The following is a 19,361-nucleotide window of genomic DNA, read 5'->3' on the forward strand; positions in this document are numbered from 1 at the left end:
GACATGGAGCTTGGGACCTACATTTTTACTATACTATAATGGGGCATACATAGACGTCCTGCCATTTCCAGAATGTTGGTTTTCAAATTCGTTTCCATCTACCACAGGAAATAATCGCATATTGCAGGTTTTATGTCCAGGGGAAATTTACAGCATATAGCAAATTCTACAGCATGCATCTGACAAGAGCTGCAGGTGTAATAGTTTACCCATAAAAGAGATATCATTCTGTCTGTGTTGGCCAATATACAGTGGCCTTTACAAAGGCATTTTTCCATTTTGAGCTAACAGGCTCATTTCTATATAATTTTCTTTGTGGTGGATGACTGAAGGACTTGATAGCAGAACTGTGGAATACACACTCTTTCCATCAGTACATATGGACAACACACCTTCTTAGTGAATATTGCATGCACCGGGTTTATTAATATACAGCGGTGTGCGGTGCATGGGGACATCAGAAAACAAATCTAATATATCAGAGACCATTAATCATTAAGGATGCTACGCAGTGTGCCTTCTATCAAGGGTTTAGGAGCTCTGGTTCATATTGTGTTATGGCGTTTTGGTAATGAAATTTACAATGGCAGAGAGAGCAGTTTTTAAAGTAAAGGTCAATATTTCAATACTGCAGAGCACCATTGCTATCACTGGTGGGAACACCCGTTCACCTGTTTCCTACAGGTACATCCGATACATCTGTTGCCCCGTTGCTGTCACTGAGGATGAGAGAGGGACAGAGAGGAGCAGAGTCCGCTCTCCTCCTCCATGCCTTGTCTGTTTGTGAAACTGGATAGGGCGGTTCAACCATTGTGAGGGACCAGGAGCAGTTGCTGTGTGGCATCTAAGCCACAAACACTAGACCCTCTACATCTACGTCTGTGGAAGGGCAGACATACACCTGACAGACGAAAGCATGGGTTTCCTTTCAGACAAAAGTTTTGGATTTAAGAGGAGTTTATTGCGCTTATTGCCATTACCATGACAACATCCTTAAAAGCAAAAAAAAAAAAAGCAAGAAGTTGAACATCAATGTAGCTGAAGGCAAAGATAATGGAGGGCTCTACTGCAGCGCAGTGGAGGGATACAAATGTACTGGGTGAGCGATTACATCTGCCAGGGAAAAACAATGCCCGAGTACGCTTTCTCTTTTCCGCTCCCACCCAGCCAATCACATCGATGGTTGAACTGCAAGTCTGAGCCTCCTTAGATGTCATTCACTGTTACATCACCCAAGATGCCAAGTGTCATTCACAATATTATTACTCGCTCATTGCTACATGTCAGTTATGATTACATCACTGTTCACATCTTTAAGTGTCAATCAAAACTGTATCACACCACACGTTATCATTTGTCAATCACAGGGAGACCTTTCCTGATGTTTTTGCAGCTTAGCTCGTGAGTATTCACTTCTGGAAAAACCCACTGAAAATGCTTCCGGAAAAAAGGCCAAGAAAGAAAACTGCAGAAATGTAAAGTTATAAATGCATTCAAAGCAGCCAATAGATAAAATTTGAGCTTAATGAAGAAAATACAGTGCAAGGTTGACCTTGAGTAAATGGGGGTGACCGTGTCAGTGAGGCTATGATAAAAGGAATGTGGAAATTCATATACCATATGGACATGTGTCATAATTAAAACCGAGTGCCAGTGCTCCAAATCTAACTGGATTTTTGAAAAAAGGAAAATCTGGTAGACACTGAAAGAGCTGGTTAAGGCAGTAGTGACATGGACCCTGGCCTTGGCAGACTCTCTGCTGATGAGTAAGGGGGGAAAGTTAGAGAAGCAGCTTGGAAACTCCCAGCCCACTCATCCCAATGATCCAGGATATTGTCAGAGCTCTAGCGTCTGGGATTTGACTGGAAGACTGAGAAAGGTCTCGTGCCTCTTAATTTATCCCCACCTGCATTTTTTCCAATCTGCAGTAATTAAGACTCAATTCGCACTGTGGCGTGTAAGGTTATTAATTTTCTCAGGCAGAGCTACCACGTCGATCTGTGGTGCCAGCCCTCGTAGTGATTCTCCAGAAGCATCCCCCTTTCCCGTTGCATTGTTTCAAGTACTTCTGGTCACTGGCTCTGAAAACTCTTGAGAGTCAGGACTGCACCATCTTTTTATGGGGGTCAAAGATGTATCTCTTGAAGCTGAGGCTGATGCCGATTGGCTGGGAGTCTGTCTTGGCCTCCTCTTTCACTGGTTCGGTCTTGTTCCCACCTTTCGTTTTCTTCTTGGAGGTTGAGGAGAGGAGCTGCTTGGTCTCGGCACTGAGCCCCTCTGTTCGAGACAAAGAAAAGGTTACACCAAACACACTAGACACGCGATAACCCACTGACAAATTGGAAGAGACAAACGCATATACATTAAAAAAAACACTCCACATGGATATACTCTGCGGTGGTGAACACAGGAAAAAAAATATATTGTCATAGTATTTAAAAAAAACAAAAGTCTCCCATGACATCCAATGATCATTGAAGGTAAAGGAATCCACACAATAGGCTTCATGCAAAATGGATTTTACAAAAAATCAATTTTTCCAGAATTTGTTCGACCAAGGCAAACTCGGTTATCAGGCCGAATCTGATCTTTAATGTTGAGGGAGGAAGGGGAGCTGCAACAACTGAGTTGCAAAACCATAGGATCCTGACCAGCTTGTGTCAGTGTGATGCAGCCACTTCCATATGTTCCAACGATGCATGATGAAGGGTCAGATACATAACAAATGGCAGTGCTCAGCCGTTGATTGAAACATCTTTTCTACAGGAAGCAAGATGCTGCCGACCCTTCCTACCCTTTTACTTCACCGTTTCAGCAGAATTAGCACCTGGAAGGAGGGATCACTTCCTTCAGAAAAGCCCACTGTAAGCAAGTGCCTTGTTCACACAGAATGATGCTTCTCGACAATAAGTGATGATATTGAGAAAATAATAAATGTAAGCATATAATGCACACATCATTTTGTACGTATTGTGTATAGCTGTGGGACGAATTCGGCCACAATAAAATAAAATTTTGGTCGGATTTCACACAGTCAGCACAAACAAAATGTTTTTCATCTGAAAATGGGCTGGTCTTCAAAACATTATTCTCTCCATTATGAGAACCGTTTTGAATTTGAATGCTAAAAGTGCAGTGGCAGTTCTATAAAGACCCTGGATTTTCCTGTTCACCCTTTGCTTTGTTTGTTTTTTTTTACGGTTCTACATGTGAAAGGGTGTTGCCCAATCAGACCTCGTCAGTGTGTCGCAGAACAGGCCTGGCCCAGAACACATGGCGCCGGAGGAGACAAACACCGACCAATCAGAGCGCGAGTGTGCAGAGGAGTGTTATGACTACAGGTTCAGCAGACTGTGCACATAGAAATCTCTGCATGTGCACTCGTCATGCCCTCATAAACAGTCCGTGCTGTCACACACACACACACACACACGTACATTTTATGCCCTCACAACTATACAATATACTTGCCCTCACAAACGCAATCCAACTGAACATGCTGAAGTGAAAACGTAAGGCAACTAGCTCCAAAGCAAGCAGGAGCTGAAGACGGCTGCAGTACAGGCCTGGCAGAGCATCACTGCAGAAAGTACTCGGCACCTGGTGACGTCCATGGGTCACAGACTTCAAGCAGTCATTGCATGCAAAGGATAAGCATTTTCTATGTATAAAAAAGTGATGCAATTTCTACTTGTGTAAATATGCCGTAAAAATACCGTTTATTTTAACCACAAGTGAATTTTTTGATTCCAAATCTAAATTTGTATACAGGTCAAGAGAAATATTATGTCCCAAACATTATGGAGCCAACTATATAAATATGTGTATGTGTATTTATATATATATATATATATATATACACACACACACACACACACACACACACACACACATATATATATACATATACATGTACTGCATACATACAAATATACACACACACACTGAATGTCATCACGATCATACAAACACACACCCAGAGTCCTCACAATATCCTACGCACACTTCACATCCCCTCAAAACCATACATACGTGGACACAACCGCACACACATACAAAAAAATTTTAAAAAACTATACTCAGGACACCGTCTGACATTTAACAATCTGCATCAATCGGGATAAGAGCGTCTGCTAAACGAGGAAATGAAAATGTAATCCAGGAGAAGCAGGTACACGGCAGCGGAGGCCTTGCTGGGGAACCCCTCCTCTGCACAGAGTGAAGTGAAGCGAAGGGTCAAAGAGTACAGCAGGGAAGAGAGCAGGAGGACGGGGGGTCCAGGGTGGAGCGATCCGAACCTGCACGGCACAACCTCAGCACGCTCCCACCGCTACTCGCTGCTCGCTACTCGCTGCTGGCTAATCCCTCAAAGAGCAGCTTACCGCCGGCAGCCGCCGAAGACGACGATAAATAAAAAAGGCACATCGTACCAAAAAAAGAAAGAAACTGCACACACACAGGCGCCGGGCCCGCACGCAAACACAAAACCCCTTCATAAAAGCATCTCTCTTTTAACGTGGTCTTTGTCTCCTTCCTTGTTCCGTTACGCAAAAGCTTAATTAAAATGAGGCTGAGAACACTGTCAAAAGCTCCGGTCAACGTTCACAAAGAGGAAATTTAATTCAATCAGGGCGCTCGACTCCTCTTTTCATCCGCTTCAAACAAAAATAAAATAAAACTGTAATCCATTTTTTTTAAATACAGTTCTCCGCAGTTGCTGTTTTTTTTTTTTTTCAAGCACTGGGCTATGGAGGGGGAGCGGGGAAAGATATCTGAACATTAAAAAAAAAAGAAAAAGAAAAAATCATGAAACAACAGAGTCTTTGTAGAGCATTATGGGAGGCAGGCTGTGAGAATTAGCCTTTGTGACTTTTCTGTCTTTAGAGATCTTCAAATTAATTAGGAGTTATTTCATTACATTAAACCACATTGAGGGGGAAACAAACACTTTCATTGTCATAAAACTGTCATTTCAATTACTGCACAAAACAAGCAAACACAAGACCAGCACTCACTGTGGAGCTGCTGAAGACCATGAAAACCCTGCTCGCACGTTCATGTATTTTTAACCGTTATGAGCACATTAAATAATATGAGAGCCTCTCAACCTCCCCCATCTTCTCCTGTGACCTACAGTAGTGTGGATGCCTGGGGGCTAGAATAACTGTCTGGTGCCAGGCTGCTGGGCCCAGGGCCTCGAGTGGGATGAGTCTGGGGTTATGCGACGAGGGGGGGGGACGCAGTGGGACAGTGGAGTCTGTGTGGAAGGGACGGGGGCAAGCAGAGGAAGAGAGGGGAGGGGGGAGGCTTCAAAGGCCTAGCAATGGCTGGAGAGCTCTACTCGCCCCTCTCTCTTTCTGCCCCACTCTCGCTCTCTTTCTCTCTCTCTCTCTGCCTCTCTCTCTCCTACAACATTTTTGATTGTGTGCCTTGAAGAAGCAGCTATGGAAGCTAGAAGAATGTCGATGGGAAGAAGAACAAACAAACACAGCAGGGTCACAGGAGGGAGAGGGAGGCAGCGGGTCCTACGGGAGGGGGGTGGAAGTGTTTTGTAGTGCAGGGCAGAGCACATGTGGGACAAACAGAGACGCTGGCACCGCACTGTCAGATAGAGAAGGGCACGTCCCAGGAAAGGTCTGCCGCTGCTTCAGAGCCCGGCTGCTGCTGCCAGGGCCCAGTTCTCAGGGCTGCATAAAGCGGTAGGCATGGGGACCAGCGGGTATCAGCGGTGCTCAGAGGCTTATTCCATGAGTACTGTCATACTATGTGTGTGTGTGTGTGCATGTGTGTGAGACCACCCTAAAAGACAAAATGGGCAGTCCACAGCCCCTTACCCCCCAGCTCTTCAGTTTCCAAGTTTTCCCTTCAGGAGGTAATTGAGGCCCCTCACCGCAATACTTAGACTACACCCAGACTCCAGGCTAGTCAATCTCTGTGAGCTGTGGGCTGTGTGTGCATGCGTGTGTTGGTGGGGTGGGGAGGTGGCTTCAACAGATAATTATAGCAGCCCCTCTTCATCCTTAGGACCCCCCATAAGCACCCTCAATAATCCACCCCCAGTTCTCAGAGGAGGCCTGTAGACCCGCAGTGCCCAATTTACACAGCAGCCCACATAGACCAACGCTATGTCTAGCTTCTGAGCACCCGTTAGTTCTGCAGTTATTATCACTGTTAATCAATGCTTCTTTTACAAGCAGTGGCGTTATGAGCTGCCGCAACTTAGAATACTGCAGCCATTCCTTGTGTCCGGTGGTGCCTGGATATGAAGGGGTCAGGAGACTTCTGAACAAGAGTGCCCCTTACATCCTAAGGGTTTGTTTCCCCCCCCCCCTTGCAGAGACGGAGGGACAGAAGGTAAAATAAACACGTGCAGACTTCCCCCGGAACAAAAGAAACCCCCCAGCAGAATGGTCGGAATGTTCCTCAGGATTCCGGGCCTGCTGCCCTCACCACATCCTGTCACCCACTACTGAATCAGCTGGAGAGGTGAAGAGAGCGAAAGGAAGAAGGAAGAGAGAATAACGCGGGGGGAGGAAAAAGGCATGGGAACGGGGGCGGGGGGGGAGGGGGGTGTGAGTGTGGGCTGGAGTGGCATAGTGTAGATTTATGCTTGCGACTTTCCTGGTGTACATGAATGTGAAATAAGACGAACTGAGAATTTACACTGCAAAATGTACAGGACGTTATTTGACAATTGAAGAGTTGCGTGCAGAATTCATTAGTTAAGGTCAGTGACTCTAGTTTCATGTACGATACACGATAACAGTAAGACTAAAATTATTTTATGTCCATCGTGCCTGAAAAGAGATTATAGCAGCTATTAATTCCATTCACACAAAGACACACAGGCACACAGAACTCACCTGGTACTCTGATCTTGAACTTCCCACTCTGTCCAAAACCCCCCTCAATGACTCCCTCTTCACCGGTCGAGAGCTTGACCTTTAACCCGACAAACAGCTGCAAGTTGGTCTCCTTCTTGAAGAGATTACGGCCAATCACAGTATAGTCATCCATCACCTGACAGACAAAAGAAAAATTACAAACTTCAATTCAATAATTTTTGCCTGCATTGTGTCATAAGTCAGTGGCAGCTGGATAGTTATATTTTTGTGTGTGTGTGCCTGTGCACATATGCATGGTTTCTACGGGACATGAAGTGTCCTTTTGTTAGGGCACGAAGAGAGTGTGTTTTTGTATGTGCGTTAGGGTGTGTGAGTGTGTGTGTGGGCTTGAATCACTGTCTCTGACTGGAGCCCTACCTCACAAGATCATGATTTACAACTGAAGTAGCAACTGACCATTGGTTAATTGACAAAGCATGTCCCCAGTTAGGCAAACTTATCTTACATCTGAGTCAATGCTGTCTGGCTCAAAGGATTGGTTATGAGCCTGACAAGCAAAGCAGCGGGACAGTTTGCCACATTTGGTGTTGCCATTTGGTAACAAACTAGCTAGCTATCTTGTTAAAATTGTAATTATATATGGAGAACCAATTATCAAACAATCTTAAAGTAACAACATGTAAGATATTTGACATAACCTAATATAAATATATGACCACATATTTCCAACAGAATTCTAAGCACATTGTGACAGGGACATATATTCACAGGCAGGGGTCTGGAAGAAAAGCACCGCACTGCAGGCAGGTTATCTCCGCACGAGCGGAGGCTGTGCGCTGAGTCCAGTGTGAGGCACAGAGGCCCCGCCCTCAGAGGGACGTTAGCGGTTCCGGCGGAGGCCTCCACCTGGCCCCGCGGCATTCCTCCACGCCCGCCGTCCGTCTGTCGGTCTGCCTCCTCCTTGTCTTTCGCTCTCTTCTGGTTTTTGTTTGTTTGCCCTCCTTATCTTGATCTAGAATGCTCTCTCACCCCCCTGCTGATAAAGAGAGGGCACCGCTCTGTCTGCCCCGCCCCCCCGCGCCCCCACCCCGGGCCCTACGTGACGCAGAGCTGTACGCCGCACAGGGGCTCGGCTGATAAGGCATCAGCCTTTTTCTGCATGAATAAAATAAACAAATCGGCGCGACGCCGAAGCCTCTCTAACTGTAAAAATGCAAAGAATGCGAGGCATCTTCCCCCCCAATCCAAAACAGCAGCACAAATTCGGGAAAGGACACTACTTCCTTCTTCCCCGACGGCCCCGCGTGGGGCGTGACATCACGCGATGCGGCCCGACCCCACACGGTGAGGTCAAGGTTAGGGTGAGCGCGCAGTCACCGCTAAGCTGCAGTCAACAGCCCCAGGTGCTGCGCTTATGCTAAAGAAAACCCGACCCGCACTTGAACTCTCGCCCCGGGTCAGGACTGAACACACAGACTTTGCTTTAGCCCTACATGATGAACTCGGAGTGAACCTTTTTCATTTTCCCCCACTAAGTTCACTATCTGTGCTGAAAGGACACCAAGGGATGAACTGTGGGGGGGAAAAAAGGCAAGGGATGGAGTTAGGCTGGAAAGACTGAAACGTATGTACCGGTCTTTGAAGGGCCACTTACTCACCACGCGTTTTCGCACAGGTCAGTCCAAACACTTTTCAAGAGGGTGGTTTTCAATTCCAAGAAATTTCCTAAATATTTTCCATAAAACCTGACATTTATTTCCAACTCTAACATGTTCAATTAAAATGTGAAAGTAAGCTACGCATTTTTGTTCTCAGAGAACAGATCTTTATTTTTGACGTCCTGACTGGCAGCTGATCTCCAGCACAGCACGCAGCCCACTGTAAAGCGTGGAGAGGCCTGGAACAGGACGCTGTGCTATAAACTACACATCATACGCATCAGAAAAAAGAGCCTATAGACCACTGCCTTTTCACAATGCTTTAGACCGCATTTAAAATACCCTGCTCAGAGCCGGACACCGCCGCAAACCGAAGGGGAAAGAAGAGGCGATTTTTATCTCCCAACTTCAGCTCTTCCATTTTAAAAGAGGTTTTGATTTTAAAAGAGGTGAGAATATTTCCCTCATTTCGGATGAGCGGTTGGACTGAGGTCACAAAGGGATTTCGGACGCCAGGAAACACCCTGTGACGGCTCTTCAGATTCACACGGCTCACGGTCTACGCTGACTGATGACACTCATGAATACTACATCAATACTACAAACAGATCCAATATAAATATGAATATTTACATTGCATCTGTAAGTGAACAGGCAAATGTTTTGTGGCCAAAGATTAAAGCACTGAGAAACTCCCCCCTTAAATCAAACATAGTGCATAGTACTGAATGATCAAAAAACGTGGCTATTAAATTATAGATAATAATAGATAATATAGATAATAGACCCTTTTGGAGATATTTACATTCTATGGTTTGTGTAGCCTACAGTGTAGCACACGATGTCACTGCCAAGCAAGAACATAGTAAATAAAGAATGCTATGTTACTACAAAACTACTACAAAAGTTCCACAATAACCATTACATGCTCATACTTAAATATTGCTGTTTGCGTCCCTTTTCAACAGAAAGACTGGAAGTATTGTAGAAAAAAAAACGAACAAAAAAAAACAGCATGCATTAAAGCCTACCAAATAGGTTACATTTCTTCTTGGTGCTCAATGATGGATTCGGAAGCAGCACAATTTGCTTGGGCACAAAGGACACTTGAACAGTAAGTGACTGGCCAAAGGGCAAGCTGGCACAGTGCTTAGTGCAGAGGCTCACTGCACTTTTCTCCACCATGAGCTAGAGGAGCAGAGTGTACTGTGTTTTTTGTGTGCGCATGACGAACAAAGCCACACAGTCTATCACAACCTGCATTAAGCACTAATATTCCAAAATGTAGCTGCTCGTTATTTTTCTCATTTAAAGCAGCACAAACGCAATGGAAGTTAACGTATCCCAATTGTCCTCCTGTGATGATACTTTCGCCCATCTAAGGCGTTCATTATATTGACTACACATCGACTACTACAGTCCAGCTAGATAATAAGCCATCAGGAAAAAAGATATCTGTCTGTCCAAGCCTTTATTTTGGTCTTTCCACTGCTGGTACATTTAGATGAAAATATAAAAGTGATATCCAGTAGCTGCATGCCTGTGATAACATTTTCCAAACTTGTATGAGATTGTGTGAGGTAACGTCTGTACTGAAGATCCATGACAGCAGTTTAAGGCTTTTGTAAGGAGCACTGTGACGTTCACTTGATGGCGTAGGCCTTTCTGTCATGTTCCTTTAATCGACTTAAATAAGTTAAATATATGCTTAAGAGACACTGGTAATTCAGGCTTAGGCATAATTTATCTGCTACAGTGAAAAGTCATTCAGTGACACTTTGCACTGTCTTGAAATACCACTTCATAACCCAATCCAATCAACTCTCTTTTCAACACTCTGCCATTAGCTGCAGCTCGCTATGAAATGAGCTCTGTTCCTTATTAACTTTTACATCTTTTCAATATGAGAGAGGGAAGAAACACAAGAGAGGGAAAGAAAGAGGGCGACGGCCAGAGAAAGAACAGGCCGCCAAAGGCCCCTGTTGGGAAAAGACAACGTGCGGAAGAAGACAGAGAGAATGAGGAAAAAAAAGAATGGAACGTATGAAAAGAGGGCCACGGAGCAAGAACGTGGGAGAAAAAAGCAAAGGAAAGAGGAAAGAAAACGGAGGGGAAAGAGAGAGAGAGAGAGAGAGAGGCGCATGCCTGCAGAGCGTGGGCGATTCCTGCGTCAGTCAGGTGTGACCGAACAGCGCCGGCATCAGACAGACGGGCGGGCGGGCGGGCGGGCTGGCGTCAGGGGCCACACGCGTGTCACGGAGCACCACACGCCAAGGGCCCGCATACCTCTCCCACACGCGCGCACACAATGGGAGCTCAGTCTGAGGAACATGCACCACCAGCAACAGAAATGCCAAAAATTCAAACAAGGACAAAAACATGACAAGCGGAGGGGGGTGGGGGGCTTGCCCTCTGAGGTAAAGAGGGAAGATGAAGGGATGAAGGAAGTGGAGCGAGGGAAAAGAGGGGCATGCAAACGCTGATAAAAAAAAACTAAAAACAAACATCCCTCCAACCAAAATAAAATGGGACAAGACGTCTAGGTGGGCTGCGATGGTTGGCCGTTAGCAGACTCCACCAGTAACGCTACTGCTGTGTGACCTTGAAGTCACCTCACCTTCACACAACATGTGACCTGCAAGCCAAAACACACCTTTCTCCTCAAGTGATTCAAGTGGCTGCAATCATCACAAAGCACCTAGAAACTGTATGGCCCATGTCATTCACAGAACCCTGAGAGTTCACCATGCAAAGCATTGTTCCTTACGTCATACACCTGTTTATTACAGTTCATAAACTGATCATTCATACCGTTCTTCAAATGAGCCCAATCATCCCAAACCAAAGCACTTCCTCAAAGTCATACAGGGACTAGACAGACGCACTCATCTGTATTTTATCTGGATGGGGTCAGACTAGGCATGGATGACAAGATGAGCTTTCCAGATAATATCAAGATCAGTGAAATCTGCTGAACTTATGGTGGTGACATAAACATTAACTATGTGCTCCAGTTCCAGAATACCAAGGTATGATTTCAGATACAAACGGCAAGAGGATTACACGACTGATTTGCTGTTGGTTGAGTTCCCCTTTAACCTGGATGGCATCCTTTCTAAGACTGTTACACAGAAATAATATTTATACACTCCTTTGTCTGTTATTTAATATGAGCCCTTGAATACAGTCGACATTCAGAGGATGCGGAATTAGAACGCAGTGTTATGAAAGTTCCACGGCGTCTTTGCTGAAGACCCAAAAGGTGTGAATATTTCACTGTCTCTGAGCTCCAATTATTTTAATTTGAGAAATCAGTTTGAATGTAATCTAATTACCTTTCTTTCAAGTTTGAAACGGAAACTATAATGTTTCTGAAGCCTACTAAATGGTGGCCCTTGACGACCAGAGGTTAGCAGGGAGTGTTCAGTGTGTTTGGATACATGGCATGTTTCAAGGTCATGTCAGTGGTAACAGTAATTTATGTGTGCACGTATTCTATCTTAGTGGGAACTTTCTCATCTGACAGTGGAAATGATCTCCCAGTGGGGTGAAATGGAGCATACTCTAAATTTGATTAGAAACGCTACATCAGGTGGGCCAGCCCTGATCTTGAAGAGCCACAGGGTCTGTTTCCACCCTAAAATCAGCAAACTAACTAGCAGATTCAGGAAACCAGGTGGGGTGAGCTAATTGCGTAATCTGTTTTAACTGACCAATAATAGGCACTGAATAACGATGAAACCCAGGACACCATGCAGCTCTGCAGAAGCAGGACTGGGCTCCCCTGTGCTATGGGAGCTACTCATTCAGCTTGATACCGCAGGACCCCTCCTTTAACCACGCCCCCAGCCCCCCCCCACACACCAGTCAGCCACTCACCCTCTCCACCTGGCCCTCCCTCTGCTTGGTCTTGAACACCCTGAGCCTGGGGAGGGCGCTCTCCGCATACCCCTTATCCTCGAACCCCTCCAGCAGCCGCCCCTGGAAGGCCAGCCTGCAGGTGTTGGCGTGGATGTCCGTGTCCAGCTTCGAACCAATCACCAGGCAAAAACTGGGACAGGTCACAGGCCTTTCAAACTCCAGCAAGGCCCACTGCTCTGGGTCAGCCCCCTCCCCCATCCCTGGCTGGCCAATCACATACTCCTCCTGATATATGTACTCCCTGTCAAAAGAGAACGTTTTGTCTGGGGGAGTCAAGTCAGACAAAGGTTGGGCGGGGCTTGTTTCTGTAGAGGCGGGGTTAGCAGGTGGCTGTTCCGGGCTCTGATCTGAGGGCGTCTTGTCATTGGCTGTCGCGCTTGAGGAGCTGGAGGGGGGCAGCCCAAAGAAGGAGACCCGGGCCATGACCGTCTCGTGCCCCACGGTGATGTGGAACTTGCTCCGCGTGGCCAGCGCGCCCCGGAAGTAGCCGATCTTGCGGACGGAGACGAGGCCGGCGTGCAGGGTGCGCAGGGACCCCGGGGTGCACACCACGCCCCGCTCCAGCAGTTTGGGGTCGAACTGGGTCACGCACACGCCCACCCGGTCCCCCTGCATGGCCGAGCCCACGGGCTGTCGGAACATCTGCACCGACTTCACCTTCCGGGTCACCTGGGGGGGGCAAAGCCACACGCCCGCATTACACACGGGGCCCGGTGGGGTCACACATGCATGTAACGTGCATATTTTTATAAAAAAAACAACATTCAGCTATTACCTCATGTAACAGTCCATTAGAACTTAATAAACCTATTCATTTACTGCAATAGCCTTACCAGCATTTATGTTCCAGCAAAAGCACCTGCGTAGCTTTACTTTTTTAGACCAAACAAATTCCTCCAAAGTCGCAAGCTTTTTCCTTTAAAACTTTGGGAGATGCTGCATCTTTCGATCAGGACCATAAAAGTCAAGCCACGTACAGTACTATCTCTCTCACACACACACACACACACACACACACACGTTTTGGTACTGTTCGATGTAACAATGCATATTTATTTATTTTATGCCAAAAGTGCACCAGAAGTTGATCCAGCAGGTTCTGATAGGAGGATGCTAGGACATGAGCAATTGGTGACGATAGGCAAGGGTGGCAGTAAAGACATTTCTTGGTTGATTTTGTGGTATTTTTAGGATCCTTGTCTTGCTAAAAGGTCCTTTTTCCATGGTGATGGATGACACACAGACTTTGCATGCGCTACCTTTTTTTACACCCCAGTGAAACAGCAAGGCATAGCAGGGCAAATTTAGTTCCTCAAGTCTCAATAAATAATTTTGTCTCTGAGTAATTGAATCAGCATACAAGAATATCATTTTAGAGATTTTTCAAACTTAAAACCTGTACTGTTTATTTATTAGACTTATTTGCATATCATTCTCAAGGGTGTGAACAATTTTGAAGGGAACTGTATACATGAGCACATTTTCCTCTAAGTATGCTGTGTGCGTGTGAATTCTTATCTAGACATAAAGAAGGGAGCATGTAAAACATGCATCTCTGCATGCATGACATTGCCGGACTATGAACTTGCAAATATGTATTTGTGTGTATGTGTGAGTGCGTAAGTGAGTGTTCGTGCGTGAGTCCGTGTGTGCGTGCTTGTGTGTGTGTGTGTGTGTGTGTGTGTGTGTGCGTGTGTGTGTGTGTGTGTGTGTGTGTGTGTGTGTGTGAGTGCGTGTGTGTGTGTGTGTCTGAGGTGAGGTGAGCTGTCTCTTGGATCAGAAGCTGAACCAGGCTGACTGAAAGCTGCAGGGGGATTAGGGCAGAGCTGCTCTGGGCCTTGTTACCCAGGAGAGGCATTACGTGTTCCAATGCAGGGATTCCCTCTCACCTGTCTACACACCTCGCTGCGAACACGCTGACACGCACATTCCCGTCACAGCAAAACACACTTCGGGAGGTGGCTTTTTTACCACGCCAAGGCGTTTTTGCTTAATTTTGGAGTCTGAGTTGAGAACTGAGCAATAATGAAAATAAAATGGGAGACATAATACTGCAATTCTTGTTCATGTAGTTTGAAACCACATCTTGAGGCGCTGGTGCTTTTTTTTGCACTGGCCTTTGCTGCCATCTTGTGGTGGATAAATAAACTAATCGGGGGAAACTTCAGAATACACCTTTCAGTACAGCACCCATTGAACTGAACGAGAGCTGTGTGCCCTCTTTTTGAGACACCTTCACACATATCACATTCCCTTAAGCAAAAAGGTCAGGGGAGGTAATATCGAGCAGACAAAAGCAGCACCAGGACCCAGACACAAAAAAACCTGCTCTCTCTGAATGTAAACTGCCCTCCGCATGCAGGAATGCATCTGGTCTGAATTAGCAGGCTGCTGTACTCCCTGAACGATTCTCTCTCACACACACACGCACGCACACACGCACGCACACACGCACGCACACACACACACACACACACACACGCGCACGCGCGCGCGCACTCACACACACACACACACACGCGCGCGCACTCACACACACACACACACACACACTCACTCACTCACTCACACACACAGCTCGGTCGCCCTCTAGCCCCCTACCCCCCCTTCAGTTTTGAATCCCAGTCAACTCCTGAACTTCCGACCGTGCTGGAGCCAGCTCTCCTGCCCATTAGGAAACATACAGTCCTCTAATTACAACTGGAGGACCATGCAGAAGTGCACCCATTCCCATAGACCCCTATGTAGAGGACACATTCACAGAGAGGCGTGCGCAAATGCAAACAAATACTGTGTACATGTTTCTACATTGTCACAGTCACAGATGTGACTGATACAACACAAGTCCTTCACACGCAGTGCACTCAATCAGTACCTTTAGAGCAGGGATCTCCACCGTGTCATTGAGGGACAGCGCCCCCTGCAGTATGGTGCCTGTCATGACGGTGCCCTGACCCCGGATGGAGAAGCAGTGATCCACAGCCATTAGAAAGGGCCCTGAGGGGTCTCTGTGAGGGAGGTACGTCTGGGCTTTCAGCAGCTTGAGGAAGAGGGGGGAAACATGGGTTACGCCACAGAAACTAAAAACAGTCCATTAAAAGTGCTGAAACAGCATTCTGACATAGAACTGAACTTAGAACCACAAACTGAGCCAAGACAGACAAATCAATAACCACTTATGTCATTCAAAGCATCTTACCAGGTTTTTAATTTTGTTTGAAATGCACTGTGACCCTTCTGTGCTTTTCAAGTGTCCCCAGAATATTCTTTAGCATGGTGCAGACTTTTCAGAGTTTCATGTACAGTAACCGCTGCTTACCTCTATCAGTTCAGGCACTCCCTGAGGCACCTCAGTCTCTGGGGCCTCAGGACCCCCTGGCTTTGCAGCCACAGCAATGACAGGGCACCCTTTAAATCTGCCAAAAACAGCACAGACAGGACAATGCCAAGAAAATGGCCATATTAACATGGTTTCTAGATTTATTTAATTAATTTCAAGAACTTTTAAAGAACCACAAAGGAAAACTGCAAGTATGAAATGTAACATTAAAAATGAAAAAAAGTTGATGTCATTTATTATAAATATGTGGACAAATAATGGGGGGGGGGATTATTTAAGAAATATGCAACAATTAAAATAAATGACGCTCATTATTTTTCTATGATTATTACACTGTGTAGGACACGTACACGCATGTGTCCAGTCGAGTGTGTGCTACCTGGTGGTCTCCAGGGTCTTGTGCATCCTCTTGGTCATCTTGTCGACGGCGGCCTGCCTCTTGGCCGCGGGCAGCAGGTCGGTCTTGTTGAGGACGACCACCATGCGCGGGCAGGTGAGCTCCCCGATGAGCAGGCACTCGGCCGTCTGCGTCTGCACGCCCTTCACCACGTCCACCACCAGCATCATCAGGTCGATGATCTGCGCGCCTGCGCGAAACGGGCGAAACGCTGAGGTCACGCGCCCGCGCTGGCGCGGAGAACGTCACGGGCGCGGGCGAACGCATCGCACGCGCCCAGAGACGGACATCACGCGCGCGGCGGTGAAGCACGGCACCGGCAAACATCACTCCGGCTCTCCGCTCAAGTATTCAGACTTAAACTAATGTGACCACGCCTCCTGTTGACGAACGTAAACAGCTGCATCGCGTCTCCAAAAGTGACGTGACGGGGTACATCTTATTCAAGCCAATGTGCGCCAATGACAACATTAGAAAAAGTATAGAAGAAAGAGTACATCCACACACTGTTTTATCTGCCCCCAAAGTGATTTAATGGTACAATGTTTCGACCTCAAAGGTCTTCGTCAGGTACATACAGGTAAGACCTTTGAGGTCGAAACGTTGTACCATTAAATCACTTTGGGAGCAGATAAAACAGTGTGCGGATATACTCTCTCTTCTATACTAACTATTTTTTTATCCTGCACCTGTTGGAATATTTCGGATGTGCGTGCATTCCCCCGGACTGCAACATTGGAAAAGGTGCCAGTTCAGTTTAAGGAGCAGCGCCTTGGCTGAGAAGACCACAGGAACAGAGAAGCACACACATCTGTAGTTAGAGACTGGTCTGGAAGGCCGAAGGACCCCAGTAAAAGGGTAAGAGAAAGGGGGAAGACGAGGGAGAGATGAAATAAGAGACAAAGCTCACTCGGGCGTCTTTCCTCCCCTACTCTTTCCTGCGTGCTTCCCAGCGGGGCCGCGAGAGGAAGTTTATTACAGAGCCTGCGCCCCAGAAAAAAACGTCCCCCCAACCCCACACCTTCTACGTTAATCAACATCATGTGTCCAGTGCCATCCAGTCAAACAAACTGCCATTCACACATCCGAGGCTGTTTAAACTACCAGACGTCTAGCCCACTTCTTTCGGTCTCCTGTTCTCCATTTCTCTCATCTTTCACTCCCACGCTCCAAGTCTCTCTCCCCGAGTTAGCGTCTCCGCTTACAGGATATAGTGTCTATTCCTGACATTAATAGAAATAATAAAAGTGTGTATTAAACAGAGGGCAGAGGGCTGGGGAGGCAGGAAGGAGAGAGGGGATTGAATTTGCAGGACCCTGCTGGTGAGGAAGTGCCTGTGGTCCCTCCGGAGTTGCCCTCGCCTCCCCTTCCTCTTCGCTCTATCATTCTCCCTTCTTTCTCTTCCTTTCGAGACTTCCCTGTGCCAAAGGCAAAGTTTGTGGAGGGGGAACTGAGGATGGGGTGGGTGTACAGTAGAAACAAGCTGACTCATACCTTTTAAGTCAAACATCAGAAATGTAAACCTTTGCATCGAGTTTCTGAGACAAAGTTATTAGCAAAGGACTAATCTAAAGTTGTTCCCCTCATTCCCTTGATCAGTTCAAAGAATCAGTTACAGTAGGCCAGCCCAAACAGTGTGCTAAAAAAGTAGACATAGCGTGCAGCTTGGGAAACGCAGAATTTCACATCAGGAATAGGTCACGCATTTCTGTTGTGGGATGCTGCCATCTATTGGTATGAGTAGATATTGCCCGTTACAATTGCTGCTTTAATTGCTGATGATGACGAGCGCAATACAACCCTCAGGTGCTTGCGATTCGTATGTCATAAGCTCACGACTCTTTATACTGGACAAACACTGCTGTTTCTCTTTGGGTTTCTCTGCACCATCTCCAGATACTGTATACAGTTCAAATATGGGCAGGCCTTCTTTTCCCATTTCAACTTACTAACATTACAGGTTAAGTAATCCAATGGGTCAGAGAAACAGTATATAACCGGTTGTGTACCTCATACACGGATACTGTGGAACTAAATCGGTCTAGCGTTATCTGCAACCCGATGGTCAGTTGACGTTTGTCCACAAAGGTTTTAAATTTCATTACAGATAGTGGGAGAACGCAATCCACGGCAACTCGGCCTCTGGGCTCCACTCAAATAATCAATTTCTGTAAGGACTAGCTGTCTTGAACAAGGTTGAGTAATGACAGTGAATAATAGTACAGCTAGCTACGCATTAGGTGGGACAGATCAGCTGTCTGTGTCTTACCTCCAATGATGGTGCGAATGAGCGATGCGTGTCCAGGACAGTCGACCAACGTGAACTGCAGGCTGTTGTACCCGCGAGCCCCGCACTCCTCTTGCAGGTGTTCGGGAAGGTCTACCGTAAACGAAGAGAATCCCAGATCAAGCGTGATGCCTCGTTCTTTGGACTGTGGGTTTTTGTCGAAAGCTGCCGTTGACGCTGTGCTGCTAAGGGCTTTGGCGAGTGACGTTTTCCCGCTGTCGACATGTCCCAGCACCCCTACGTTAAAGTTGAGAATTTTACGGCTATTTCCCGAGTTTTCCATTACTGTTACCACACGGAGGCGATTCAGTCTTCTGGCTAGTTGGACTCTTGACTCAGTATCTAGAAATTAATTGAATGATCTTGAATTCGCCAATCCTAAATACCAAGTGTGCGTATTTAATCTCAGTAATACATTGTTTAGTGTCATAGGTCAAAACTAAAAAGTTTCTAAAAAGTTACTGTGCCTGTTATTCGGGCAGCTAACACCTGTTTACTACTGTAGTAATGGGAAACTGACTGTTATGAAAAGTACGCTTCCTGTGCAACAGAGAAACTACTCCCACTACTACTAGCTAAAAGCAAACGCATGTGGATGTTCAACTGGTGTCATTATACGATTGCTGGTTATTGACAGCTATTTGCAGTTACAAGATAATGTTATATTGTCTTCATACATAATACTAATTACATTCCTCATTCACCAACTATGCGCAACGTTGCACGCCAACATGAATAATTGACTAGTTTCAGTAGGGTATTTGCGTTAGAAACACAGGCGGAAATAAACCTGAAAGGAGGCGGGAGAAGAGAATCGTCACTGGATAAGCAGCACTTCTGGCCAATCGCTGTATCGTTAAGCTTAGCTCTGTCCAATCGCTGCAGTCCGTGACGAAAATATTTGAGCGGTACT

General features: G+C 46.4%; 1 protein-coding gene across 3 annotated transcripts; it reads right to left on the bottom strand.

The window, feature by feature from the left end:
- Positions 1 to 939: 939 nt before the first annotated feature.
- Positions 940 to 19,176, bottom strand: eefsec (eukaryotic elongation factor, selenocysteine-tRNA-specific). Of its 3 annotated transcripts, none has more exons than XM_035382918.1 (8): positions 18,431 to 18,563; positions 17,477 to 17,611; positions 16,144 to 16,351; positions 15,744 to 15,840; positions 15,300 to 15,464; positions 12,383 to 13,093; positions 6,864 to 7,020; positions 940 to 2,277 (listed from the first exon to the last, which is right to left on the bottom strand). In XM_035382918.1, exons 3-8 carry the CDS (start codon positions 16,329 to 16,331, stop codon positions 2,099 to 2,101), a joined length of 1,497 nt encoding a protein of 498 aa, XP_035238809.1. In that variant the 5' UTR covers positions 16,332 to 16,351; positions 17,477 to 17,611; positions 18,431 to 18,563; the 3' UTR covers positions 940 to 2,098. The 3 variants fall into 3 exon arrangements, with proteins under 3 accessions (XP_035238809.1, XP_035238810.1, XP_035238808.1); XM_035382919.1 differs by having other exon boundaries at positions 17,477 to 17,579; positions 18,431 to 18,529; XM_035382917.1 differs by lacking the exon at positions 17,477 to 17,611 and having other exon boundaries at positions 18,431 to 19,176.
- Between the last annotated feature and the right edge of the window lie 185 nt (positions 19,177 to 19,361).

Source organism: Anguilla anguilla, chromosome 11 (genome assembly GCF_013347855.1).
Source record: "Anguilla anguilla isolate fAngAng1 chromosome 11, fAngAng1.pri, whole genome shotgun sequence".
NCBI classification, from domain to species: Eukaryota; Metazoa; Chordata; class Actinopteri; order Anguilliformes; family Anguillidae; genus Anguilla; species Anguilla anguilla.

What these genes read in the sequence shown, in the direction of transcription:
- eefsec (XM_035382917.1), bottom strand. Translation starts at nt 18,731, where the DNA reads ATGGAAAACTCGGGAAATAGCCGTAAAATTCTCAACTTTAACGTAGGG. An exon ending in AAGACCCTGGAGACCACCAG is followed by an intron (nt 15,841 to 16,143) that starts GTAGCACACACT and finishes TGTTTTTGGCAG; the next exon opens with ATTTAAAGGGTGCCCTGTCA. An exon ending in TGGAGATCCCTGCTCTAAAG is followed by an intron (nt 13,094 to 15,299) that starts GTACTGATTGAG and finishes TGCCCCCCCCAG; the next exon opens with GTGACCCGGAAGGTGAAGTC.